This window comes from Sus scrofa, chromosome 6 (genome assembly GCF_000003025.6).
Source record: "Sus scrofa isolate TJ Tabasco breed Duroc chromosome 6, Sscrofa11.1, whole genome shotgun sequence".
Classification (NCBI taxonomy): Eukaryota; Metazoa; Chordata; class Mammalia; order Artiodactyla; family Suidae; genus Sus; species Sus scrofa.
The window spans coordinates 68,382,365-68,409,883 of NC_010448.4; the positions used below are offsets into that span (position 1 = coordinate 68,382,365).

The window sequence follows — 27,519 nt, forward strand, 5'->3', positions numbered from 1 at the left end:
AGCCTCCTCCCAGCCCTTCTTCCAGTTTTTCTTTTCTGTCTCATCGCCTTCTCCACCAACCCCGCCTTTGCTGCCCGCCCCTGGCTATCGCCACCATATCCTGGGGACCCCAGGTCTCCCCTCATCTCCCTGGGGGGCCACCGAAATGCTCAGCCCACCATCTGTCCACAAGCCAATGACAGAGAAAGCCCCAGCTTCCTCTCTGCTTCCTTCCTGGGTCGGGGGAGGTCTCACCTGGCATCCTGCAGAAAAGGTTTGACAAACTCTGCGCCCCCTTCTGCCTAGAACGGAAAGCTCCAGGTCCAGGAGGGGGTCAGAACAGCCAGCCCCCATGCTGGATGCCAGCTGAGGAGCATCTGGGGGCCCCCGAGGCCCCAGCGGGAGGCAGTCGTGACGCGGTGGTTCTCGAAAGCAGGGCTTGTGGGCGTGAGGAACCTGCATGCTTCCCAAGCACGTGGGCTGGGGTGCAGACCAGCACCTGAGAGGAGCGGCCGCGGAGGCCTGGGTCCCTGGGCCCTCCCTCCGGGGCTGACACCCGCCCCCCACCCCCGGTCTCTGTCCCCTCCAGGGAGGAGTGAAAGTTCTCATCACAGGCCCGTGGCAAGAAGCCAGCAATAACTACAGCTGCCTGTTCGACCAGCTCTCAGTGTCTGCGTCTCTGATCCAGCCCGGTGTGCTGCGCTGCTACTGCCCAGGTGAGCGGGCCGCCAGTGGCAGAGGGCCTGGGGGCCCGGGATACCCCAGATCAGAGTCGGCCTGGGGAGGGGACCTTGGGCAGGTGGCCTTGTTACCCTGGGCCTCCGTCTCCTCTGCTTTGAAGCCGTGGGTCCCGAGTAGGCTGTTAGAATCTCATTGGACCCCTCATCAGAGGCTGCACGGGTGCGCTCGCCTGGGATCTTGAAGAAAACCGGATGAGGCCTGTTTAGACAACCAAGGGGCCCAGGTGGCACACCCAGGACTGGCCCCCAGGGAAGCTCCAGCCACCCTCCCCCTGACGGGTCACTGGAGCTGGGGAGAGCCGTGCAGCGGGGGGTGGGGGAGGGGGTGCACAAGGCTGCCCTCTCTCCCCACCCGCAGCCCAAGCCAAGCAGCAGCCACGAGAACAGGAGAGCCCAGCCCACGCAGGCCCCCAGAGCACAGAGCAGGTCGGAGAGGGACGGAGAAGGCCGGGCGAACTGCAGGGAGGGGGTGTCAAATTGAGACGAATCCGCACAAACTCCTTTGAGAATTTGGTGATGCCTCCGTCCAGCGGCCAGAAGAAGGCACGGACGCATGGTCTGCTTCCACTTTTGGGGACAGGGGCCCCCCGCATCACGTCCCTGGGCTCTGACCTTCTCTTACTCGGGCAGGGGTCATCATCTCGACGCAGCTTGGTGTCCCTGTCTGGTCCACTTGTCCTTGATCTCTGGCCGTGACTACCTCCCCCCTGACCGGTTGGCTCCCTGAGGACGGGGTCTGTGTCCTTCTCGGTCACCACTGTGTCCGCAGGGCTCGAAAATTGCCTGGCATGTTGCAAAAAAGCAGGTGGCTATTCGTGGAGGGATCTCTTTCTAGAGCTCATGTTTTCTGTGCTCTGGGCTGGGGGCTGGAAACCACCCCCCTTGTCTGGCCCGGCACACGTGTCATGAGCTCCAGGGGTGGCCTGTCCCGCTTGCCAAGGTGACAGACAGACAGAGGGGCAGATGAGGAGGTGGGGTGGCCGGGGTGGAGGGGCCCCACTCCATGTTATCTGAAGCCAGGGCACCTAGAAAAAGCGAGAGAGAGGGAGAGGGAGAGGGAGAGAGGCATGGGGGGAGCACATGTGCTCCCTGTGGAGGGCCGGGTGGAGAAGAGAAGTGGACAGGGCGGGAGTAGAGCTGGCCGGTGCCAGGGGGGTCCACCTTGAACCTCAGGCCGCCCTAGCTGTCTGCCTCAGCCCCCACCATGCTCCCCACCTGGGGCTCCTAGGCTGACCTGGAACATTCTCTCTCTCCATCTCCCCACACAGCCCGCCAGAGCGGAACACCACAGCTCCAGGGCTGGGCTCACGTGCTCAGCCTCCGCTCATCCCAGGGAGCCAGGGCCCCTGATGGCCTCCGCTGCTGGGCCTGCCCCCACCAGTGGCCTGGCTGGTTCCCATGCAGCCCCACCCCCACCGCACCCAGGCTCCCAGCAGCCCTGCTCAGCCTGGAGCATGGCCGTCCTGGAGACCAGCCAGACTGGGTCAGCCTATCCCAGCCCAGGGCTGCGTGAGGCCAGGGCAGGCCCACCTCTGCTGGCGAGGTAGGGGAGAGGGCAGCCTGTTATTAAACTGTCCACTTATCAACTGCTGCTGGAACGGGACTTGCCCAGCCTATAAATAGATGCCACTTCCTGTACCTGGTTCTGGCCTGGCTGAGGACCCAGACCTTGCCTGTCCTGAGTTATCTGACCCCTCCAGAAAGAAAAAAAGAGACTGGCCTTTGCGTGCCCTCTGGATGACGTCCCAGGCCAGGACCTGGCACAGCCCACATCAGCCTGTTTCCACCTGGTGCCTTGAGCCTAGCGGTCAACCTCTCTGGGCCTCCATTTCCACATCTTTAAAAACCACCTGCCAGTGGGCAAGGGACTGCGACGGAGGAAGGTCCAGGAGGCCCCAGCTCACAGGTTCAAGGCCTGGAGCTGCTCCAGGAGCGAGGCCTAGCTCTTTCAGTCCTGGGAGGGGGGCAGGGAGGGGAGAGAGGGGATCGGGGTTGTCCTGGTCTCAGCAGGGAGTCCTCCCGGTCTGAGAGCATTTCTGGGTCCCCAGAGCCGGCAGGAGAGTCTATGCCGGTCAGTGCGTCTCCCACTAACATCCTGCGTCTTGGACCCAGGGAGGCTTGGGCAGCCTGAGAGCGGGGACACCGCCCTGTTCCACCCTGAACCACAAAGCAGGGGGCCCCTTTGGGACATCCCTGTTTTGAAGGTCACATCGAGACACGTCACTCGGTAAGACAGCCCTGAATGCTGCGCGCGTACATTGATTTCTGAATTCATCGAAGAGTTTGCCAGGCACCAGTAGGCACCTCGGGTGGAGCTCAGACCCAGCCCTTAACCCTGCTCTTGATCCCAGGGAGCTCTCGTCCCGGAAGGAGTTGGTCACGTGAACGAGCCCCACCCTGGGGGCTGATGCTGGCTGCTCAGACACCTCCCGAAGCCTGGATCTCCCCAAGGCTCAGGGAAGCTGAAGCCGATCTTCAAGAAAGAACACTTGAAACCAGAATGAGACTGTCTTCTCCAAAAAGAAGAGCTCAGAGGGCTGTGAGCACAAGCCAGGCCACCTTAGAGTGAGAATGACATGGGAGGAGAGGAAGGGAGGGGGCACATGGCCACTGCCCACTGGCCTGCTGCACGTGCCCAGCAAAATGCATGGGGAGACTCGGGCTCGACCAAAAACGCGGTTCTTCTGGGCGCCTCCCCCTCCATCGCTGGCCGCAGAAGCCACACAGCCATGACATCTGCCCTGCTACAAGATTCCAGTAGCGCCGCAAGGTCGGGAAGGAGACGACCAAGCGAGGCCACGGAGCTTAGGCGAAGGAGGACTTGGGATTAGGAAAGGCGGCCGAGCCAGGGAGAAGACGGAGGCAGCCCCCCTCCCAACAAGAAGACTGTGCTTTGGGGCTTCCGGACAGCCCCACAGTGGAGTCCTTGGAGGTCACCAAAGGCCAAAGATGAAGTTCAAAATGAGATGAGCAAGGGCACTGCATTTTGAAGCAATGCACTCAACAAATAGGTGTTGAGGAGCCATAAGCCAGGCCTTGACCTTGGCCCTGGCCATCAAGAGGAACCAGGACAGATCCACTCCCAGCTCTCACATTCTATTGCAGGAGACAAAAAACAAACAACGAAACAAATAACCGAGATAACTGGAGAAAACCATATCAGAACCTTAGGATGTGGTGATGTGATAAGATACCTTGGGAAAGGGGAGCTTCCTTTGGGCAGACTGATGAGGGACCCCCAGCGATGAGACGAGCCGGTCGTGGGCAAGAATGAAAGGCAAGCATCCACGCAGAGGACCGAGGACGTGCAAAGGCCCTGGGGCAGGCACAGGCTCGGTCAGCTGGAGAAATATACGGATGGGGGAAGCTGGAGAGGCTAGATTGGAGAGGATGGCAGGGACCAAATCATGTCCATCCTTCTAAGTCCTAAGAAGGAGTCCGATGTGGTTTCCCTTGCCCTGGAAGCCATTAGCTTTAAGTGGGGAGTGGCTTGATCCAAATCATATCTTTAAAAAATGATTCCTGGGAGTTCTCGCTGTGGCACAATGGACTCAGCAGCATCTTAGCAGCTCCAGGATGCATGTTTGATCCCTGGCCCCAGCACAGTGGGTTTAAGGATCCCGTGTTGCCACCGATATGGTGTAGATCACAACTGCAGCTTGGATCTGATCCCTGGCCCAGGAACTCCATATGCCACAGGAAGGCCAAAAAAAGAAAGAAAAAATGATGTGGGAGGATGGATTGTAGGAGAGAAGAATGAAACAGGGAAACCCTAGGAGGCGGCAGAGGGAAGCCCCCGGACACCATCCCAGCAGAAACAGGTCGGTCTCGGGTGTGTGGAAGGTGCCCTCAGCAAGAGGCTACTGCAGGGTCCAGGCATCCAGGCCAGAAATGATGGCAGCTTAGGCTAGAGTAGTGGCCATTGCGTTGGAAAGAAGAGGACGGACCCAGAACTCACTGATGGACTGAAGGTGGGGAGGGAAAGAAAGTCCAGGAAGCACCTGGGTGATTGGCCTGCGGACACTGGGCTGTTGGGCTGGGACCCAGGAGACTGGGATAGGTTCTCTCTGCTCTGTCTCTCTGGGAAAGGCTGGGGTGTCTTTGGCTCCCCCACCATCCCAGCACAACCGAAGGTCGAACTCGTGCCAGGAGATGGTGGAAGACAAGCACCAGGTGGGGAGGAAGACCCCGGGCCAGAGACACCTGGAGCTCCCCAGCGGCCCGCGAGAGGCAGCAGCTTGCTCAGAGGAGCAGGGCTGAGCCAGCTCAGATGGGGCTTCTGCTGATGCCCTTCCTTCCTGTTGGTGAACCAGGCGAATCTCCAGGGAAGGTGAGCGGCCACGAGCTTGGAGATCTGCCCGGGGATGCCGTCCGAACCTAGGGCGGTCTGGACGTGGCTGGGGCTCCCTGCCCGGGGAAGGCACTGTGGGAGGTCCCGGGGGACCCCTACCCACCAGGAGCTCCTCTGTGATCTCGAGCTGAGGAGCCACACCGGGATAGAAAGCATGGGGGGGGGGGAACTTCACCGATCATCTCGGGGCAGTGACTTCCCGCAGACCCGCTCTGGGGACAGTGGCATAGCACCTACATCTGGGAGGGACAGAGGCCACAAGTCCACGAGCTGGTTTTCCCACGGGAGGTGAGGGCCATGCTGGACGTCCTCAGAGAGAAGCCAGAGCTTTACTCTGCAGCGGGGAGCTGCTGACTTGGATGGCTTCCTGGAGTCTAAGCTTCTGAAAACCAAGAGCCCAAACAGTAACGCGATCCCTGTGTGCGTCCTCCCTGGAAATCTGTCCTGGGGAGGCCCTGGGCACAGGCATCTGGTGTTCCAGAAAAGCAGAGCAGAGAGCACACAGTGCTGGTGTCTGCTGGGGACGAGGCCTGGCCGCGGGGAGCCGCCTGCACACCCCACTGGCCCCCCAAGACTTCAGCAGCAGCCTCACCCCCGGCGATGAAGCAGGCCTCTCTCTGCCAGGGCCCGGCTTTGCTCTTGCAGACAGTGGGCGTGTCCATGTATTCAACCCTTTGTTTTCCTTGAGCCCTGGGTCCGGGCCAGAGCAGCTAATGAGGCCCCTAAGGGGCCTCTCTTCCCGAAGCTTAACATCCAGAGGTTGGAGGGAGGCTCAGGCTTCACAGCAGCCCCCAGCCCACACCGCCGGACTCAGGGCAACAGGCCCCGCCCAAGGCCTTGGCCTCGGCCAGGAGGCAGAAGAACTTCTAAAAATATATGGAAGGCCTCGCTAAGGGCGTCAGGACAAGCCCGCAGGAAAAGGTGAACCAGAAATAAGCCTGAGGGCGTTCTCCTTGTGGCTCAGCAGGAACAGACCCGGCTTGTCTCCATGAGGATGCGGGTTCAATCCCTGGCCTCACTCAGTGGGTTAAGGGTCTGGTGTTGCCATGAGCTGCGGTGCAGGTCGCAAATGTGGCATGTGGCTCAAATCTGGTGTTGCTGTGGCTGTGGTGGCTGCAGCTCTGATTCCACCCCTCACCTAGGAACCTCTATATACTGCAGGTAGAGCCCTAAAAAGCAAAAAAAGATAGAAAGAAGCAAAGGAAGGAAAGAGGGAAAGAAAGAAAGGAAGAATGAATGAAAGAGAGAATGAACGGAAGGAAGTAAGAAAGTGAAAGAAAAGAAAAGAGAAAATAAATCAGCACGAAGGAGTCCAAAGCAAAGGCTGTGCCTGAACCCCACCAAGCCTGGTTGGGAGGGGGCAGTCAGCCAGTCCTGGGGGGTCCGCCCATTCCTGGGTTCACTCATTCATTCAACAAATCTGCGCCGAGCTCCCAGCACCTGTCCCCACCCCAAAGCAGAGGAGCAAAGAGGTGATGACAATCTGGGGGTGCTCCCATGGCCTCTGGCTGAGTGGGGGCTCCAGAGAAGCTTCCTGGAAGAAGCAGCACTGCATCTTGGCCTGGAGGAGTGAGCGGACCCAGGCCGGATCATCCATGGAGGGCAGCGGGGAGAGGGTGCTCCGGACTCCCGTGTGGTACCCGGGGCTGAATTGTGCCGTCTCCCCCACACACCACCCCCGCCCTGACTGCTCTTTCTTTTGCTTTCAGCCCATGACACTGGTCTCGTGACCCTACAAGTTGCCTTCAACAACCAGATCATCTCCAACTCAGTGGTCTTTGAGTACAAAGCCCGGGCCCTGCCCACGCTCCCGTCCTCCCAGCATGACTGGCTGTCCCTGGACGGTAAGAACAGCGCTCGGTCACCTTCCCAGGCCCCGAGGGAGAGGCACGCTTGGGAACCCTGTGAAAAAGGCAGAAGCATTCAGGTTTCCTAACTTCCACTCAGGGTGCAAGTCTTAGTGCGGGAGGATCGACTGGGTCCCCACCCCTCATCTCCGTCTCCCCCTGCGACCGAGTGAGCATGTGAGCCCTGGGCGGCCAGGGGATCTGAGTGAGCAGATAAGCCCTCAAGTTGCCGAGAGACCCCTCTCTGGAGCAGCAGGGTCCAAGCACCTCTGTGGCCCTGAGCCGGGAGGTGGAGGTGGGCAGTTTCTGGAAGCAGAGGGAGCGCCTGGACGCCATCGCCAAGCCCTGAGCCTCTCAGGCACAAATGAGGCTGGGGGATGGCAGCTCAGGTCAAGCTTTTTTCAGATTTCAGATTTTACTGCCTCTTAGGGACAGTAAGCCAAACCTTGTCCTGGGAGCCCTCTGACACCCATCACCCCCTGCTTCTAGGCTGTTTTGTATTTTGGCCTCTGCCCCTTAGAGCATCTGCCACAAGCCCGGGATGATGTCGAGGCTGAGGGTGGCCGGTCAGGGAGCAGGCACAGGCCCTGAGGGAGGAGGCAGGACAGGCTGGCCAAGGATGCATCTCTGGGAGCCTCGGGTCTGCTCCGTGGGGTGTGAGTGTTGGCCGCGCCAGATAGGTGGGGAGCGCTAAGGTCAGAGGCTGCCCTACCAGGCCCCCGCCCCCAGCCTGCCTAGGGGAAGCCCCGGTGTTGACCTGGGGGCTGAGCTGATGGTCTGCTCTTGGCACTGGGACAGAGTGGGAGTGATGGCCACACGTGCCCTTCAGTATCAGCGCATGGCCACAGAAGCGTCCGTCCAAGGTGTTGGGTCTTGGCTAAGCTGACACTGATGGGGGGGAGGTGGTCAGTTTCTTAGGCTCCCTTCCCCCACCCACAGCAGTGCCTTCTCACCTCTCCACCTCCCTTGCTGCTGGCTGCCAGAGGAGCTCTGGGCTTGGGTACCTGCCCTGGGCCACTTTCCCGAGCCACCCAGGGTACAGACCTCGGCCTTGTCCCAGCCCCGGCCCCTGCAGTGACAGGGTGCCTGGCAGCCGCCCTGCTACAGAACCCTCTGAGCTGTTCCCAGAGGTGGCTTTGGGTCAACAGGCATCTGCACCCTGGCAGTGGCCGCCTGGGAGCACCAGGCCGGCCTTGGCAGCCACTCTGGCCAAGGCTAAAGCAGCGGAGCTGCGACGGTGACCTGCAGAATGTAACAGAGAAGGACAGGGTGACCAGGGGCTCCCGTTCAGGAAATCCGGTTTCAATTTTGCAGAACAAATGGGAAAGGGACAAGGGGACTCTGCAGAGCCCTGGCTTTCCCTGAGCCACCAGGTCATGTTGGGGGTGGGGGGGTGGGCACTGAAGGATGCTGGGACCAGTCCTTGTGGGACCGGCCTGGGACATGGAGCCCTTCAGAGAAGCCAGGTCCAGCCAGGCAGTGCCTCATCTAGGGGCACAGGAAAAGTCGGTGGCCCCCTGGAAGCCCAGGGAGCGGGCTGTACCAGGAGGTTCCCAGCAGGGGAGGGTGCTGTGAGAGATCACAGGGAAGGGAAGCTACCTTCACTGCTCGCCCCTGAATCCTGGCCACACCAGACCCCTCTGGCAATGAGCTGGCTGCCAAGGGGAACACCTGCTCCCCAGCAGGCCCCGCCTCCAGGGATTGGAGCTCTGACCTCCAGATGAAATCAACACCCGCCCCCCACCCCCAGCCCCTGCCAGAAGACGCAGGAGAGATGGCAGGACGTGGGGAGGGGAAGAGACAGGACAGCCCCGCTGCAGAGGGCAGATGGGGGCCTCCTAGCGACCCCAGCCATTTCCTTCCCTTTGGGCTTGAACCAGGCAGCCTTTCGAGGAATGGGAGGCGAAGGGGGACCCCATCCTTCCAGAATGGAAGAGTGAAATTCCCACTCCAGATTCTCCCCCACTGCCGCCCACTTCCAGAAATGAAGACAAGGGACTTAGTTACCCAAGGATCACTTCCCGTCATTTTACCAGCCTGATAAATAACAGGGCGGGGTGGGGGGGCGCAGAAGTGCAGCTACAGCGCCAGGCGGCGCGTAATCCTTCCAGTGCAAAGAGGACGGCTCAGAAGGGGGCGCGGGGCGGGGGGGTTCCCGAGCTCTGGCCAACCCTGTGGCCTGGCAGTGAAGACATGTGTCGCAGAAGATGCCGCAGCGGCCAGCCTGTCAGAGGCCTGCCTCTCCTCTCCGCTCTTGGGTTCCGCAGCTCCTTACCTCAGCCCCTCCCGCCCCCGCGGTTACCGGGCAGATTCTCAATTAGAGCTTCGGGGACGTGGAGGCGCGCGCGGCGGCGGCGAGGAGGGGAGCGGCGGGAAAGGGAGGGGGCGAGGGGGCTGCGGCGCCGAGCAAACTGGGGCGCGGCGGCCGGGCGGCGCGCGTGCACACGCGCACACACACGCGTGCACAGGCGCACACACGCACGCTTGCACGCCCGGCGCAGCTGCAATGCGGGGGCCTTGCGCCCGCGCGCGCCCGGACTGACTGCGGCAGGGCTCGGCCCTCCCCGGCCGGGGCGGGAGGCGGGGACAGAACGGGGACGCGCGGCCCAGGCAGCGCGCTCTCCTGCCAGCGGCCGCCTCCCGCTGCGCGCGCGTCGGGTGCCCGGCATCCATCGCCCCGATCGCATTCGTAGGGGCGCTCTGTGCCCCTCCCCCATCCAGAAGGCGCATGAAATGCTTGGAAAGAGAATCTCTGCTTTCATTTGTTCAAAAATACGGATTCGTCTGCCACACGAAAGGCTGGGTGGGGACGCGGGCATCGAATCTGCGCGCGCGCGCCGCCGCCGTGGTGCAGCTTTTGTCCAGCAGCCCCGCCGGGTGGGAGGCGACCGTTCCCGCAGAGGGACTTCGGTGCAGGGGCCCCAGGTTCCCAAAATCTCAGCGGGACGCAGCCCTCCGGGCTGAGACGAAGCATGGGAACGGGGGAAGGAGTGAGACCAGGGAGAAGGGGGCGCCACCGCCCTCATCTACCGACCCAGGCGACTTTGGGGCGTGCTCCTCCCTGCCCTGTACGCTCTAGGGGGCACGGGCCCCGTCTGCCCGGACCCTCACTGCTTCGCGCAGGCTGGCAGATTGCGGGCCACAGTACCTATTTGTGTTATGCGTGATTGCAGGAATGTGTGAATAAGTGCCACAGCAAGAGTGTTTAACCCAGCCTCCTGTTCAGGAGGGCTTCCTGGAGGAAGTGACCCTTCTGCAGAGACCTCCAGCTAAGAGGGCTAGGAAGGGGCACCCAGGGAGAGAGGGCAGCCAGGGCCCGAGAGGGTGGGACAGCCGCTGTCTTTCGCCCAGGGACTCTGGGAACCACCATTTTCACCATTTCTTCCCCCAGAGGTTCAGATTCAGAACGCATTTCCCCAGGTCGCTGGTACCAGGACCCCAGAGTACTCTGCGGTGGGCCAGCCGATCATTTGGGGCACAGTGAGACCTCTTCCAGGCCTGAGGCAGTCAAGCAGCCCTTTTACCCCAGAGACTTTTTTGGAGGGCCTCTGGGGAATGTCACTTCTGCCTGCCACAGGTCCCGGGATGCAACCAGCCAGGGCTGTGCTGAGCGTGGAAACATGTGCTGTGTTTCAGTGGTCTCGCTTGGGCAAGGAGAGTAAACCCAGGCCATTTGACGCAGCAGCTCTGGAGCCCAGGGGGTGGGGCTCGCATCTGGCCAAGGGCACGGCCACCTTTATGTGACCCCTGTCCCTGGAAGAGAAAGTGAGTGGAACTTCTGGGTGCCCCGTTCTCTCCTTGTCAGCCAGCGGATGCTCCCCAGGGCCCTGGCCCCACCCCCACCCCGCCAAGCCCCTCTCCAAACCCCACTAAGCCGCTTATTCTTAGTCTATTTTCAATTGCCTCTCAGGCGGCCAAGCCTCCTGCCTGGATGAGAGGATTGGAGGGAGGCATGGATGCAGCTTTCTTGGGCTCAGCCAGCCAGCCACCTGGACAGGTCTCCTGCTGACTGATGCTCAGGTCAGGGAGGAAGCTTATCACCTTCATTGGGGATGGGGGCGGGGGGCGCCTGGAGCTCACACCTCATCACAAAGATGCCTGCTTCAGTGTCGCAAGCCTCAGGGCAGGGCAGACGACCCAGCAGCCTGGCTCCAGCTCACGGGGTCCAAAAGAGCGTATCTGGTAAACCAAGCCTCTGGGGCACCCTGGCTCCAGGCTCGAGGTGTGGGAAGGTGGGAGCCTTGCTTCCCTCTAAGGAGGCGGAGAGAAGCAAGATGTGGCCTCCCGAGGGGGCCTGCTCCTCTGACCCAACCCTCTGTGCTGGCAGATGGAGGTATAGCTGGGATGGTCCCCAGCATGTGGCCCCTCCCCCCAGCACCAAGCTGCCTGGTCCTGGCCTGTGGCCAGGCTTCTGCCGGCCTCTCCCCTGCTGGCTGGTTTCTAATAGCAGCCTCCAGCCACCAGGCATGGGAGACCAGGCAATGGCCCCCTGAGGCCCGGGGTGGCAGGAGGAGTCACTCCAGCTGTGAGACTGCCCCGCCCCCAAGCCTCTGAGTGCCTTCTCCCTCCCAGGGTGACACGCCAGGGCTTTCTGATGAGCCTACCTTGCTGGTTCGTCCTGGCCTGGCCCCTCCCTCGCACAGGCCCCCTCCCCCTGCCCACCTTGCAGTCACCCTCCCCTGCGCCCGCCCCTTGTGGGACCAGCTGTGTCCGTGGGAGAACACGCACAGAGCCAAACAGAAAGTGTGTCACTTTTACCAGAAGATCTGGAGGGAGGAGCAAAGGTTAAGCAATTTCCTTGAAACTCACTTTATTGCCACTGTTTTACTTAAACAAAGACTATTTATTTAGGGGAGTAGAATGGAAAAATCAGGAGGTTTCTGGATCAGACGTAGTGCACCAGTGGATGGCCTTGACTTTGGAGGGCTGCCTTACATCACGTGCACAGAGCAACCCCTCCTGCCTCTGGCAGCCCTTTGAAGATTACACACAGGGGTGTGCCCTGTAAGCAGGCAGGGGCACTGCCAAGAACCTTCTGGCACCCACCAGAGCAGGGTCTGGGGCTCTCTGATGCCAGTTAACGCCTGGGTCTCTGGGTATTTCTTTGCATGGTAGGGACATATGTAAGAGATAAAGTGGCAGCGGCAGAAGCTGGCTTGAGCCAGTCTTATGCTTGGGACTCAAAGCTGAGTGGCAGGAAGGGGCTCCACTCTGAGCTGCAGCTGCCAGCCAGGGCCTGGCACCAAAGCACAGGCTCCTCCCTCGTAATCAGCATCTCTGTTCTCTGTGGGGTCTGACCAACAGCTGGGAGTGGATGTCTGTCCTTAGCCCCCCTTTGGCGGAAACCAAGGGGCCTGGTCCTCAGGCCAGGGGATGTGATCAGCCGTTTGCGGCTGGGGCCACACCAGGTGGATCCCCGTGGAGCTCTGCGTGTGGCAGGAATGGGTCACCTTGGAGCTGGCCCTCACCCGCCTCCTTGCAGCAGTGACAAATGGTGCCTGCAGAGAAACGGCAAGCCCAGCATCTGCAGAGGCCGAGGAGACAGGCTCTGTGGCCTCATTCTGACCTTTGGGGCAGGAAGCGAAGTAAAACCCACGGGGGAAGCCCTGGAGCTGGGACAGATGGGGCACCCTGGCAGGGTCAGCTTCCCGGCCACCGGGTAGGCGGGGGGAGCATCCCGAGGCATGAAGATGGGAGGCTCAGTCCACATCAACCACCTTGTCCTTAACCGTCGCAGATATTCCCTGGGGCTGCCATAAGGAATGACCACATCGCAGGGGCTTAAAACACAAACGTGTCCTCACAATTCTAGAGGCTGGAAGTTCAAGGCGTTGCAACAGGGCCAGGCTCCCTCTGAAGGCTCCAGGGGAGACTCCTTCTTGCCTCTTCCAGCTTCTGGTGGCTACTGGCCATTCTTGGCATTCCTTGGCTGGTGGCAACACCACTCCAGTCTCTGCCTCCGTGGCCATGTGGCGTCGTCCCCCTCGATGTGCCTGGGTCTCTGATTTCCCTTCTTACAAGGACACCAGACCCTGGATCAGGGCCCACTCAACGCAGTGATCTTGTCTCAACTAGTTACATCTGTCATTAACTAATTGCAAAGACCCCATTGCCAAATAAGGTCACGTGCTCAGGCAGAGGGAGAAGAGTGGCCCAGGGAGAGCAGGCTACATGGACATTAACAGAACCTTCCAGAAGGAGGAGCTGGTGACGGAGACAGAAAGAGCAGCCAGGGAGGTGGAGGGACACAGAAGAGGGTGGGGTCTCAGAGCCCAGGGTGGCCCGTGGTGCTGAAAGTCCTCCTGGGGCTTGAAGACCAGGCAGGCCCTGGGTCCCCTCTGTCCTGGTCCCTTCTCCCTCTGCCCACTCTCCCTGAGGGCTTAGCCCTGCCCTGGGCTGTCTATCCTCCACGAAGGTAAAGGTGCACTGATGCACCCTCCTCGGTGCCTCTTCTCAGATCTAGAACCGTCTGTCTAACCTTCCCAGGTCAGCTCTGCTCTGACTTTCTTGGGCAAGTCCACATGTCCCAAGTGTCACTCGACAACTGTTGGTCTTGCTGCCACCCCCTCCCTCCCGACCCTCCATCTCCTACCACCTCCGCGGACAGCCCACCCCAGAAAACCGGGAGTCACGGCTGAGACCTCCTGCTCAGCTCACCCCCGACGGCCCATCTCCATCCTGGGGGTTTCTCTCCCTGGTTTCCCTCCTTCTCTCCATCACCTCTGCCCCCAGCTTGACTCCGCCCCCAAAACGCTTGCACATCCTCACCAGGCTTTTGGCCTCTCATCTTGCTTCCTTCCACGAGGGTTGTTCCTGCGTCCATCGCCAGGCACTGCTCTGGGTTCTGGGGAACCTTTGCTCTCATGGAGTTTACACATTAGTCGGAGAGAAAGCAAACACATCACAAAAGAAATCTCAGGGGTACTCACGGTGGACAGCCTAGTAGAAGGGACCAGGGTGGCTGCAGTGGAGGCCTCTGTGGGAAGATGCTATGGAAGGAAGGAGGCAGCCACCCCCAGGCAGAGGGAATCACAAGCACAAAGTCCCTTGGGAGCGATGGGGCCTGGCGTGTGTCTCTGGGGCCGGGGGAAGAGGAGGAGTGAGGGAAGCAGAATGAGCAGGAGCTGAGCCTCAGGGGTCCTGCCAGCCAGGCAGCTGGGACTTTTATCCTGAGCACAGCAGGTGAGATGACATGCTCAGGACTTCCCCCCGCCCCCGGCTGCTGTGTGGAGATGGATTGTGTGTCCACAGGCAGAGGGACCACCCCAGGCACTCTTGCATCAGTGCAGGCCAACCATCGTGGCCCCAACAAGGCTGGTGATGAGGGATCCCAAGAGACACAATTTGGGGACATTTGGAGGTAGAGTCAAAGGCCCTGCTGATGATTTGAACATGGAAGATGAGAAAGAGAATGAGACAGGACCCTATTTGGGGGGCTTAAATAGGGAGGTGGACAGGGGACCATTTCCTAAGATGGAGGCGTTTGAAAAAGCAGCAAAGTAGGAGAGAGGGGAACCTTGAGTTGGTTTGGGTCGTATTATATTTGACAGCCTCATGCGAGTCGCCGAATGTACAGTTGGGTTTGAAAGCCTGCAGGCCCCAGGGAAGTCCAGGATGGAGGTAAAACTTCCGTGTCATCAGCGCATCGATGGAATTTAAAGTCGTGGGTGGAGATGCGGCTGCTCCATGAAGTGAGGGGATAAAGGGGAAGGAGAGGCACCGGCTCAGCCGTGGGCTCCCCCAGGATTTGGACGTTAAGTGAAAGAGTTGCCGGCCAAGGGGCTGAGAAGCAGCATCGAGCGAGAGCAGGGAGATGGGAGGATGTGACCAGAGGGATGCAGGAGAAGAGTGTTTCGAGAAAAAGGATGCAGTGGCCGCGTGGATGCCAGGAGCAGGGGGAGCCAGGCTTCCAGGCAGGGGAAGCCACGCACAGGAAGACCTTAGGGCTAGAGGGAGCTCTGTGAGTTTGAAGAACCCGGAGAAGTGGCTGAAAACTCTGGTAGCCTGTCTTTCAGAGCAGAACCCTGACCTTCCCCAGGCAGAGACAGGACAGGACAGATGTGGCCCAGGAGCACCGTGCCTGGACCCCTCCTCATGCAACGAGAGGAAAGGCCCTGGCCCTGTTCATCCTACCCTTCCCTCTGATGCTGGCTGGGGAAACCATCCAACAGGTCTGCGGGCCCCAGGGAGGCAGCATCCCTGTCCCCGGGCTCAGGGGGACATCCACACCCGCTCTGATCCCACGGACAAACTCCCGCCTGGTTGCTTCTCCCCGGAATGCAGGGGCTGGAGGCGAGCCCCAAAGCAGGAGCATCAACTGTACTCACCCCCCAGACACTGCGTGGCTGTGAGACCCCGTGAAGACAGCTCTCAGCCCCCACCACTGCTTGTGGCTGGAACCCTGCCGATGGACCCCAGCTGCCCAGCACACCTGCTTGGGCAATAATGCCCTGGGTCCTAAATCACTTATGTCGGATTCCCATTATCCCACTGCTTCATTTGGATGCAGGTCAGCTCTGCTTCAGGGGGCAAAGCCTTGAAGAAAGGCCGCTTGGCAAAACTGGGATCCCAGAGAGACCAGAAAACTTGGGGTGTGGCCAGTTCAGGCCAGCCTTTTGCAGGCTTCCTTAGCCTTTCCTAGGATCTGGTCCCAGAAGGCATGTCCCTGGAAAAGAATGGAGATGCTGGGAGTTCCCACTTTGGTGCAGGGGGAACAAACCCGACTAGTATCCATGAGTATCCATGAGCGTGAACCCTGGCCCTGCTCAGTGGGTTAAGGATCCGGCATTGCTGTGAGCTGTGGTATAGGTCATAGCCATGGCCCAATCCTACGTAGCTGTGGCCGCAGGGTAGGCTGGCAGCTGCAGCTCCGTTTCGACCCCTAGCCTAGAAAATTCCATATGAAAGAAAGAAAAAAAAAAAAAAAAGAAGAAGAAGAAGGAATGGAAATGTTGATGTGTTTATCCAGCAGTGGGAGCAATGGTCCGGAGACGGAGACTCAGGGTGGCATCAGCAAGGGTCCAGGGTGGAGTGGGCACTGGTGTGGGCTCCAAGAGGAAGCGAGGTCCTGGAGTCCCGGAGCTGTGTGACAAGGGACCCCCCTCCATCCTGACCCCAGGTCAGCTCCTCTCAGACTGAAAAGGCAAAATAGCCTCTGGCTGGGGCCAAGCCCAAGGCCTCGCCTTTTAAAAATTCCTAAAAATACACATCTCTGATCCCTTGCGAGCAGCCCAGCAACCTTGTCTCTGTGACAACAGGACATTCAAAAAAGCCTGAGAGGCTGAAGACCTGCTCCCTCCACTGCACTAACCTGCTGAGACATACCACTTGTGAACTCAGAGTCTTTTGTTTGAGAGGAAAAAGAAGTGACAGACAGGCATGTGTCAGATGTTCCTTACTTTATTAAGAAGAATAGGAGACGTTTTTTAAAAATGACGGCAGAGTGCAAATAGTTGACATGCCAGAAACAAACTTAGAATCTTTGAGTGTTAGAACTTGAAGGAAACAGTTGTCCTGCGCTCCAACCTCGTCATCCCTGAGGAAGGACTCTGGACCCCCAAGAGAGCAGTGACTTGCCCCAAACCACGGTGGAATTGGAACAGAAGGCCTCCAGATTTTGGGCCAGCGTGCCCTCCTCCCCCACCCACTTCCCCTCCTCCATCCCCTCCATCCCATCCCACGGCTAGACGCACGGGCTCTGGAAGCCAGGACGCCGGGTAGGTGAGAAGCCCGCTGGCCAAGGCCCTGGGCAGCATGGAGGATGGTGGCTTCCTGGCCAAGGTCAAGGTTTGCCCCAGGTGGCCTGGCTGCATGAGCTGGCGCTCCAAGCCCCTCGCGTGGAGGGACTGGTTCTGACATCGGCAGGTGGGGAGGTCCCCTGAGTGTCCCTTCTCCTGCCAGGGTCCCAGATATGCTCTCACCCCTATTCAGTGGCACCCATTTTTTAGAAGAGCTGCTGATGTCTTGCATCACCTCAGTGACACCAAAGCCACATCCCTTGGTCCTGAGAACAAAAGAGAGCTAGCCGACCTCCGAGTTGCCATAACTGTCTCTTTCTGAAAGAACTGCCTCTTGGCACAGAGCTGTCCCCCCATTCCTCTGGAGGTCACAGCGGCTGACATCCATGTGCCACCATCTGCCACGCCCTGCCCATGAATCATTTACATGTATTGACTCCAATGCCCTGACAACCTCCAAGTCCCCGTCCTACAGATGAGAACACTCAGGTGCTACAGTGAGCAGGTGTTGCAGAGAGGATCACGCACAGGTGGTCTGACCCGTCCACCTGCTCTTGGCCTCCACCCAGTGAGGGTCTTTCTCTGAGCCGCTTCTCCCAGCTATGGTTATGCTGCTCTGATGGGGCCTCCAGAGCTAGAACCATCCTTGGTCTCAGCTTCTCTTTTCCCCACTGCCCTCTACCCCCCAAGCCAAGCAGTCTGCAAATTAGGATCTTTGTGGAGTTCCCGCCATGGTGCAGTGGGTTAAGAATCTGACTGCAGCAGCTCAGGTTACTGCAGAGGTGCAGGTTTGATCCCCAACCCAGCACAGAGGGCTGAAGAATCTGGCATTGCCACAGCTGTGGTCGAATTTGATCCTTGGCCCAAGAACTTCCATATGCCTTGGGTGTGGCCATTAAAAAAAAAAAAAAATGCTGCCTTCAAAACCCCAGGACCTCCTCCTCCTGGGTCCACTCCCATTTTCTTATCTCATGCCTCTAGCATCATGTATTTGGGCCAGAACCTCCCAACTGGCCTTCCTGCTGCCATTTTCTTTTCCCTCGCCACCCATGCTGTGTATCACTGATACCTTCAGAGAGGATTGATGAGCAGTCACTGTGTGCCAGTTACTGTGCAAGGTACTGTCCACAGGGAGAGACAGACCTGAAAACCCAGGATTGTAACCCAGTGCAGAACAATCAGTTAGCCAGGGAGGCAATGTGGCCTGGGGCTCTGGTTGGGAGAGACGTGGTCATCCTGGAGGGTCAGGATCAACTCTGACTCCGCAGCACAGGATCCAAGACCCTTTTCCAGCTGACTTCAGCCCGTCTTTCTCAACTCCTCTTCAGCTCCCCCTTGCCCCCCGTAATGCTCTCCCCTCCCATCCACCAAGATATGCAGATTCCCCAAACTACCATGTTTCTCTCCTCTGCACCTTCCCACGTACCTCCAGTCCCTCAGGTTTTTTTCTGCCCCTGTGGTTGGCTTGGAGAACACCTGCTCTATTGAAAGTTTCTACTCTAAGGCCCCTCTGCTGTAAAAGCTGACGTCCCTGCATCGTTCCACATCCCTGCACGCAAGCTACTTTCTTTTTATTTGGCTTTCCCATTTCCCTTTGTAAATTCCTCCATTAGCAGTTCTCTCTTTGTAATCATTTATTCACTAACTGGTAATGGAGCCCCCATTAGGTGCCAGGTACTGGGCCAAGGGCTGGAATCAGAGGGAACAAACGAATGAACGAAAGTCGATGGGTGTCTGTGTTCACCCAGCTTACCATCTCATGGAGGAAAGATCTGACCTGATGGCCAAGCCTTTGCACAAATAAGCATTTGGGGAGCTTGAAGTGGGGGGTGGAGGTCTGGGAGCGGGGATTTCTTGAAGAAATGGTCCCTGAGCTGAGATCTGAGGGAGGAGCAGAGGTTAACTCCATGACGAGGGGAAGGAACAGCATGGGGAATGGCATGTCCATAAAGCCCTGTGGTGGGAGCGAGCCTCGTGAATATGAGGGAGTGTGGAAAGGCTGAGGAGGACCGGGCAGGCTAGAGGGGCACCCAGGCCCAGGCCAGCTGAGGAGTGCCAGCTTTTCCCCAAGGAGAGGAAAGCTTGTTGAGGGTTTGAGAGACCAAGTTTGCATTTTGAGAAGGGCCCTTGGCTGCTGCACAGCGAACAGATTGAAGGAGGGTCGGAGCATGCGAGGATAGACGAGTTTCTTCTCCAGGCTAGAGATGACATTGGACTTGGCGACTCTGGGAAGAAGGAGATAATCAAGAGAGATTCAGGAGGGATATCAGGATTCAGGAGAGATATTCAGGAGGATATCAATGGGACTTAGAGATAGATTCAATATGGGAGCTCCATGTCCTTCATCCTGAAGGAGGACCAGTCACAAGTTGGGCTGAGTTTGAAGGGCCTTTGGGATATCCATGGGAAAAGTCAGTAGCAAGGGAGTGGACTTAGGCTCCAGAGCTCAGAGCAACGTATAAGCAGGAGGAAGAATCTGTGACATGTCACCATGGAGGAGGCATGGAAAGAAGTGGGTCAGAGGGTGTGAATGAAATTGACAAGACCAAAGCTGAGTCCTGACATGAAGGACTTTTGTCCTAATCATCATCATGCCCCAAGAGGTCAGGGATACAGTAGGTGCTCAATAAATATTTCTTCAAGGGATAGACAGATGGCTGGATGGATGGACAGACAGCAAGTGGTGTCTTTGTGACCGTCATCCTCACTGCTGACTGACCCAAGCTTTAGGGTGCACCGTCTCTGATGACAGAAGCAGCTGGAGAGGGAGGGTGTGCAGAACTGACGAGGCACCATCACCCTCTTCTGGTCTCCCTGTCACTGGAAAAGCTTCAGGCAGATGACCCAAGAAAGAATACAGAAGCTTGACTTTTATTAAGTGTGCCTTTAGGGCTGCCTTCAGAGCTTTTAAGGGGCCACTTAGTGAGGAGAGAATTCATCTCTCAGCTCATTGGAGTTGGAAAAGGAAGAGAGAAAGCAAGTCTCTTCCCTGAGCTGCTTAGACCCATCTCCCCTCTGGATCTCAGAGAGGATGGGGACTTCTCAGCCAGGTCCTTGGCAAGTCACTACATAGCATGTCACAGTCATGGGGTCTGGAGTGAGGGCCTCACCTTGACCCTCTGAAGCTCCCTCATCATTTGACCCAACCCCACCTTAGCCTAGTGAGTGAATGAATGAATGAATGAATTGGTAGCTGGGTACCAGAGTCAGGTGCCATGAAAACCTGCCTATCCTCACCCCTCCCCATGGAATCCATTGCATCAAGATGCTCTGGTATGATAGTTCAAGCCATTCCAGCCAGGCACCATGCCAGTGGCTTCATGTTCATGGCCTTGTGGAAGCCTCCCAATACCCAGCTCCTCTGGCACCTGTGGTCCCACGTTCTTAGGTAGTCACCTCACCCCTCAACTAGCCCATAAACCATAGGAAGAAACAACTTTGGTAGAAGGCAGCCCATACCCTTGCCCATCAGTTGCTGATACCTGCTGAGTCCCAGCCATCTGAGGGGCATGCTCCTGGACCCAGGGCATTATGGGTCAACTGGGCATGCCCCAGCCCCCAAGAGCACATAGTCCAGGACACAAGGCAAGCTTGACGGCACAGTTGCTGCAATGAGCATCCTGTAGGGGCAGGTTCTGAGCATTAGGGGAGGATATGAGACAGGCAGGGAGCCTGTCTCTGCTCCCATCAGGAAGAGACTGCACTTGGCAGGGCTGACCCTGTCAAGTCATATGACCTCTTCATATGTAGAAAGAATGTGAGAGTCAGCCAACTGTCAAGTTCAAGGGGCCACAACCCAGGCTCGGTTTCAGTTATTCATGGAAAGGATTCATAGAACCCATGAAAGCTGTTATGCTCACAGTTATAGTTTATTACATCCAAAGTCTCCAGATTGAAACCAGCCAAGGAAGGAAGTGCATAGGGTGATGTCCAGGAGGGCGCCAAACACCCAGCTTCCATTGCCTTCTCCATGGCATCATGGTCAGCATTAATGTCTCAGCGTCGATGTGTGACAATGCTCACAGAAAGGCCCCAGTCAGGGAAGCTCACCTGAGCCTTGATGTCCAGAGGTTTTACTGGGGCTCCGTTGCATAGATGTGTGTTACCCACCTGCTTGATCTCAGGCTCCTGTTTCTCCAGAGTTGGTTGATACTGAGGCCCCCACCCTAAATCACGTGGTTGGTTCTTCTAGAGTGGCCAGCCCACCACCCACAACTATCCACTGTAACCAGCCCCTACCTTATTTTTATTTATTTATTTTTTGTCTTTTTAGAGCTGCCCCTACAGCATATGGAAGACTTTCCCAAAATGGGGGTTGATTTGGAGCTGCAGCTGCCAGCCTACACTACAGCCACAGCAACTCAGGATCTGAGCGGAATCTTCAACCTACACCACAGCTCCCAGCAACACCGGATCCTTAATCCACTGAGTGGGGCCAGGGATGGAATCTGCGTCCTCATGGATGCTAGTCAGGTTCATTATCGCTGAGCTACAATGAGAACTCCCAGCCCCTATCTTAAATCATAATGTAGGACTATCCAGGGACTTAGGCAAACCAGGTCACTCCCATTAGGCACAGCATTCCAAGGGCTTAGAGACAGCCTCCCAGAAGCCAAAGAAAGGCCAGACGTCTCTTTGGGCAAGGTGAGATTCTCTACCCTGCAGGGCTGCACCCCTCCTCTGCGTCCACCTGCCCTCGCCAGTCTCCCCTGTCCCTCACTCCAGCAGACCAATTTCTTTCCACTGTTCTTGTTGAGAGAGGAAATGCTGAGTGTCTAACACAGTTCCTGCTGTTGTTGTTGCTGCTGTTTTTAAAACGTCGCCCCCATGCAGATCTTGTGTAGTCCTCAGCAGTTCTTTGGGGCCAAAGACACATTTTATTATGAAAAATGGTCTGAGTGACTACTTTGTCTTCTGCAGAGAATATTGTACACAGCTCAAGATTTCCTGGGCAGAGGTGTGGAATTGAGTAAATGACAGATCTGTCTACCTCACTGTGAGATCAAGTGGGAAATGCTAAGAGCCTTTGACAGCTAAGGTTACCATTCTAACATATGGTTGCAATTACCTCTTTAAATTACTCACCTGCGCCATGGCCGATGACATTCAGTAAACGAACCTGCATCCCATCCCCATCCTGCGCATGGCACCCCTGGCTCCAGCGGTGTTCTGTCCTCACTCAAGTGTTCTCCTCATGGCTCCATTTGCCGCTGAAGGGTTATGAGCGTCTCCATTTAAAGCTGCAGCCCAGCCTTCTTCCTCCCACTCTCTCTCCCCGGGTCCCTCTCTGGGGCTGGGGGCTGGAAGCCTGGAGGAACCCCCAGCACCAGCGTCCCCTCCCGCAGTAGCACTCCTCTGCCTTTCCCCAACGCAGATGGGAATGGCCCTGACCTTGCGCGTGGTGACCAGCTGGGTGCAGATGGGAACCTCAGAGCCAGGATAGGGGCCTGGGCATAGAGCATTCCTGCTCAATAATTCATTTTTCAGGGCATTCCCATTTGGGCTCAACTGTAATGAACCTGACTAGTATCCCTGAGGAGTTGGGTTCCATCCCTGGCCTTGGTCAATGGGTTAAGGATCTGGTGTTGCCCTGAGCTGCAGTGTAGGTCACAGACACAGCTCGGATCTGGCATTGCTGTGGCTGTGCTGTAGGCTGGCAGCCGCAGCTCTGATTCAACCCCTCACCTGCAAACTTCCATATGCCTTGGGTGCAGCCCTAAAAAAGACCAAAAAAAAAAAAAATTCCCTTTTCATAGAAAGGGCAGACAGAGATGCAGCCTTTGGCCGTCTTCTAAGATATTAACAATTCAGTGTGACTCTACGACATAAAAAATGCATCAGTGCTCTAATTTTTACAGGCTCATGATGATTCCTATGACATCAGGAGGCCTGGCCTGGGCTCCCCTGGGGAACGGCTAAAGCCAGGGGCAGCTCCAGGGTGCAGCTCCGAGCAGGGCCTGCTCAGAAGAGCCGCAGGTGTGGCTCCACGAGGTTGGACCTGATGTATTTGAAGCCCCCAGTGCTCTGGGACATGAAGCTGGATGGTGTGCTTGTCACGAGTCTTTAGGCCCGTTCCTGGAACAGCAGCAGGAAGTCAGAACCTCAAGGCCCCTGATTGGCACATGCGGACCTCGTTCCTTCCCGGCGGGTGTTCGCGGTTTTGATTCCCAGCAAGAAAGAGAACAGGGGCTCATTCTATGTGTGGTGAAAGGCCCTGGCATTCAGTTACTCGAGAGTGAGTGAAAGCTGGGAGGATCCTGACGTGGGGCGGCCTTTCTCGTGCCAGCATCCCATGCACATTGGGGCCACACCAGGGCACTGGGGACCAAGCTGACTTCCTTGGTCCAGAAGCTGGTGAGCTGCAGGCCTGTGTGGGGACATGGCAGTGCCGTGGGGGGGGGCACAGTGGGTACCAGGATGGGGTCCACACATGCGTAACACATCTGTGCTTTGCCGGGGCCCCTGTTTCATTGTCCCCAGTAACGGTGTTTAGCACCTAAGGTGGCTAAGACACTCCCTGAACTAGATGTGTCAGCCCTGCTTCTCTCAGGCACAGAAGATGGTTGTTGTTGAAAATGCACTTGCCCCTGATCACACCTTCCCTTCCGATTGCTTTTTTTTTCCTCTTCGGTAACTCAGAGTGCCAGCAGACACGCCAGCATGGCCCCTCCCCTGGGGACCTGGGTAGTGACTATTCCTGGGTAGCTGCTCCTTGCTCTCCTAAAAGGGGGACTTCCAGAGTTCCCTGGTGGCTCGGTGGGTTAAGGATCTGGCATTGTCACTGTTGTGGCTCTGGGTGTTGCTACGGCACGTGTTCAATCTCTGGCCAGGGAAGTTCCGCAAGCTACGGTTGTGGCCAAAAAACCCCCCAAAAAAACAAAAAACAAAAAACCAGCAGGGGTGGGGCGTGGGGGGCAGTACTTTCCAACTCTTGTTTCTACTGAGCATGAGCTTCAGGTTTGGGTCACAGCAGCTGTCAGGATGGTGATTCTGAAGTGGCCTTCAGAGTAAATATCGAGTCTTTTGACTCTGTTGTTCCCTCTCTATTTTTGCTGCACCCATGGTACATGGAAGTTCCCAGGCTGGGGATCGAATCCGAGCCACAGCTGTAACCCACACCCAGCTGCAGCAATGCCGGATCCTTCACCCCCTGCGCGCCACGATGGAAAAGCCCTATATTCATTTCGCTTTAATCCAATTTCCAGGTTTCAAGAAAAATCTACTTGGTAAGAAAGCACACCATGGCAATTTTAATAAGTACATTTCAAGTATACCTTTTGGGCAAACACTCCTGTTCTTAATTGTGACTCCACTGGGCCCACAGCAGCCTGCTTGAAAGCTCAGTGGGTTGGAGTGACTAGCTCAGCGGGCTCCTGTGAGGGTCTCAGACCCCAAAGACTGGAGCTTCCTGAGATCCTCTCTGGAAAGATCCACAGGTGGGTTGGGCCCTGATTTGGCAAGCGTGGCCTTGAACAAAAGCCACAGAGGTCGGTGCTTGAAACCTGTGAGCCCTTAGCCAGGTAATGAGACGCATGGACATGTGGCGAGTCAGGCTCAGAAGACGATGCTCATCTTAGCTCAGGCTGCCCAAGATAACAAAAAAATACCAAAGACGGGGCGGCTGAAACAACAGACGTTCATTTTTTCCTAGTTCTGGAGTCTAGAATGTCAAGATCCGGGCATGGGCAGGGTTGGTTTCTCCTGGGGCTTCCCTCCTCGGCTGGCAGACAGCCGCCTTCTTGCCGTGTCCTCACACGCGTGGACTTTTCTGCATGTGCACACACCGCTGCTGTCTCCCTGTGTGCCCAGTTCCCCCTCCTCTAAGGACACTCGTCAGGTTGGGTTAGAAACTGCCCTACCAGCTTCATTGAATTCAATCATGTTTCTAAAGGCCCTGATTCCAAATAGGTCACAATCTGACGTACCAAGAATCAGGACTTCGATCTATGAATTTGCAGTGGATGCTGGGTGAGGGCAGGTGCATGCCACGGCTCAGCCCATAATAGAGCCTTTCACCAAAAATGAGAAGACCTGCAGGAAGGGGATGTTGGTACCGTTGTGAGGGCTCTGCCAAGGCCCCAGACCTGCCTTCTGAGACCCCAGGGAGGGTGGGCAGCTCAGACCCCCAGGGTTCTGCTGGGGCTTTGCAGCTTGTGCCTGAGTTTTCCGGCCCTCTCGGCCAGCGTGTGGAGGAGTCGCCCTTTTGTGCTGAGAGCTTTGGGGCACCAGGCTCCGAGCTTCACAACTATCTTGCTGAGTCGTTTTGATGACCCTGTGCCACAGCCACTGTCATCACCCTGTTTTATGGCAGAGCACACCGAGGCCCACAGAATGGCCATGCCACGTGTCAGAGCTGGAAAGAGCACCCAGGCCCTTCTGATTCCCAGGCAGAGCGCCCATGACTTGAATGCTCTACCCTCTGGGGGTTTAGGCTTCGGATTCAAATAAGGCCCAGGCACAGACTGGCCTGGCTGGCCCAGCTGAGCAGACCCCCAGCCCAGACACGACCCTGTCTCCTTGATTGAGCCTGCCATGCACCACCCAGGATCCTGGTGCCAAAGGGCAACATCCTGTTCAGCTTCACCTGATGGTACCCTCATTCAAGCTGCGTTGCTCCAGCTTCTACGTGAGGCCAAGCAGAGGAGCAGCTAAGAGCCCAGCTCAGAGTATGGGAGGCCGGGGCCTGTGGATTGTGCAGGGCAACTTAACCGACTGGACCTCACTTTCCTCTTCTGTAAAACCGCGGCCATTGGAACACCTGTGGCATAAGCTTGGTGTGAGGATGAAAGGAAGTAACACATATAAAGAAGATTGTCAGGGAGTTCCCGTTGTGGCTCAGTGGGTTAAGAACCCAGCTAGTATCCATGAGGATGTGGGTTCGATCCCTGGCCACGTTCAGTGGGTTAAGGATCTGGTGTGGCCGTGAGCTGTGGTGTAGGTCGCAGATGTGGCTCAGATCCCGTGTTGCTGTGGCTGTGGTGCAGGCTGGCCGCTGCAGCTCTGATTCCACCCCCCTAGCCTGGGAACTTCCATGTGCTGTGGGTGCAGCCCCAAAAAAGAAAAAAGAAAAAGACAAAAAGAATATTGTTGGTACCCAGCAAATATTATCCTGATGATGCTGATGGCAGTTCCCATCCCCCGAGGAAGAACCAGGTCTCTCTGCTCCCAGGCGGCACCTGCTGAGTGAGTGTCTTCCCCCTTTTGTCCACGGAGCCTGTACCTCCTTGTCCACAAGGACCCTTTTGCCCAGAGCCCTAGAGCAGATGGAACCTCGGTGGGAGGAGGCCCAGGCTCGGGCTGGCTCAGGCGGGCCCGTGAGCCACGCTGTGCTAAGGGGTCTGGGCCCCTTCGCCCTATTCCTCCTGAATGATTAGGATGCAGTTAGAAGGTCCTCCCTCCATCTCTGTGCGACTCCTGGCCGAGCCCAAGGCATCCAGGTTGGCCCCCTCGCAGGGTGACCGTGCACTCCAAGAAGGCCAGCTCATTTTAGCAGCGAAGGAAGTCAACCGCGTGGGAAAGATGGTTCTATAACAAAAGACCCCCAGGGCTAGCATGAAGGCCATCCTAGTCCTGGCCCTCACCTTGGTCCTTGTCCCCAGGCCCATCCTGAGCCTTTGCATCCGTTATCCCATTTCACCCTCTCCCTATTTCCTGGAGGTGTTTCCTTCTCCATTTGACTGACAAGGAAGCTAGATTGCGTCAGATGACCTGTCCTGTGTCACACAGCGCAGGGCTGTGGCGCTTCAGCCCATGGGTGCTTTATCACCACCTGTTACCATTTCCTACCTGTATTTTGGATTATCTGCCGCACCTTAGAGCACCCTCCATCTGAAGGGAGACTAGTCATGTATTTTCTCATTGGGCTCGTGTATAATCTCAGGGGACGGGGCGGGGGTCCGGAGGGAGTGGGTGGGCCTGTGGGTGGCCAGGGAGAGCCAGCGAAGGTGGTTTCTTTCAGCCAGCTTCTTTTGGATTCTCTCTCTGCCTCAGAGCCCTTTAAGAGGGCCCCCAGGTTCCCAGGCTGACACATCACTTCCTCCCTCAAGATGAGGGCTGATAACCTTCCGGGCTGCCACCAGCCAGGGCAGCGAGGTTTTCCCTGGACCACCGACCCCTACAGTTATCCTCTGCTGCATAGCAAACGGCCCCAGGGCTTACTTGCTCAAAAGAACAGGCATGCCCCGGTTCCCTCGATGCCAGGGGTTCCCAGGCCTGGCCATTTCAAATCCAGGATCCCTGCAGCTGAAGCACGGGGGTGTTTGCCCTGTCAGATCACTCTGGATGTGCACCAGGACCCCATGTGCACAGCCTTAGATTGCATTTTGCAGAAGAGGAAACTGAGGCACAGGAAGAGAGGGGAGCTTGGCACACAGCTTAGCCTCTAACTAGTGGCGGTGCTGGACCCAGAGTCCAGCTGCCCTTCCCCCACCCTGGTGCCTCCCTCCCACGGGCATTGGCAGCTCAGCTGGGGTGTTTGAGGCTCTCTGCAAAGCTTACCTGCACCCCTGAATCAGCCAGTCGTGGTGATGGAGAACTCCAGGCTGTCGGGGAACAATCCAGGAACCCCAAGTTCAGAACGCTGTTCTCTCCAGGGTCCCTGGCCATCGAGGATGTGATCAGAGCAAGTGAGAGCTTGACGGACTCGTGCCACCCCACCCTGCCTCTTCACAGTCCTTCAGAAGCACAATTAGAAGTGACTTCTCTTCTGACCTCCTTCTGTTCCAGGGGGTGGTCACCACCACGGGCTTCAGTGCCTCCCCTGTGCCTGTCTTGTCCCCCACCTGGCAGGGCCTGTCTATCGACATTCTCCACCGGCCACCACCACAGCTCACCAAGGGCTGGAGACGGGGGCTCCCTGAGCAGAA

At 57.5% G+C, this 27,519-nt stretch overlaps 1 protein-coding gene across 27 annotated transcripts in view; it reads left to right on the top strand.

The window, feature by feature from the left end:
• CAMTA1 (calmodulin binding transcription activator 1) overlaps positions 1–27,519 on the top strand; it is an 866,060-nt gene that overhangs the window by 776,502 nt on the left and 62,039 nt on the right. For all 27 annotated transcript variants that reach the window (XM_021097504.1, XM_021097510.1, XM_021097514.1 and 24 more), the window contains 2 exons: positions 569–695; positions 6,780–6,914. In XM_021097504.1, coding sequence (XP_020953163.1) covers positions 569–695; positions 6,780–6,914 — 262 coding nt within the window. The remainder of the gene's footprint in view (positions 1–568; positions 696–6,779; positions 6,915–27,519) is intronic.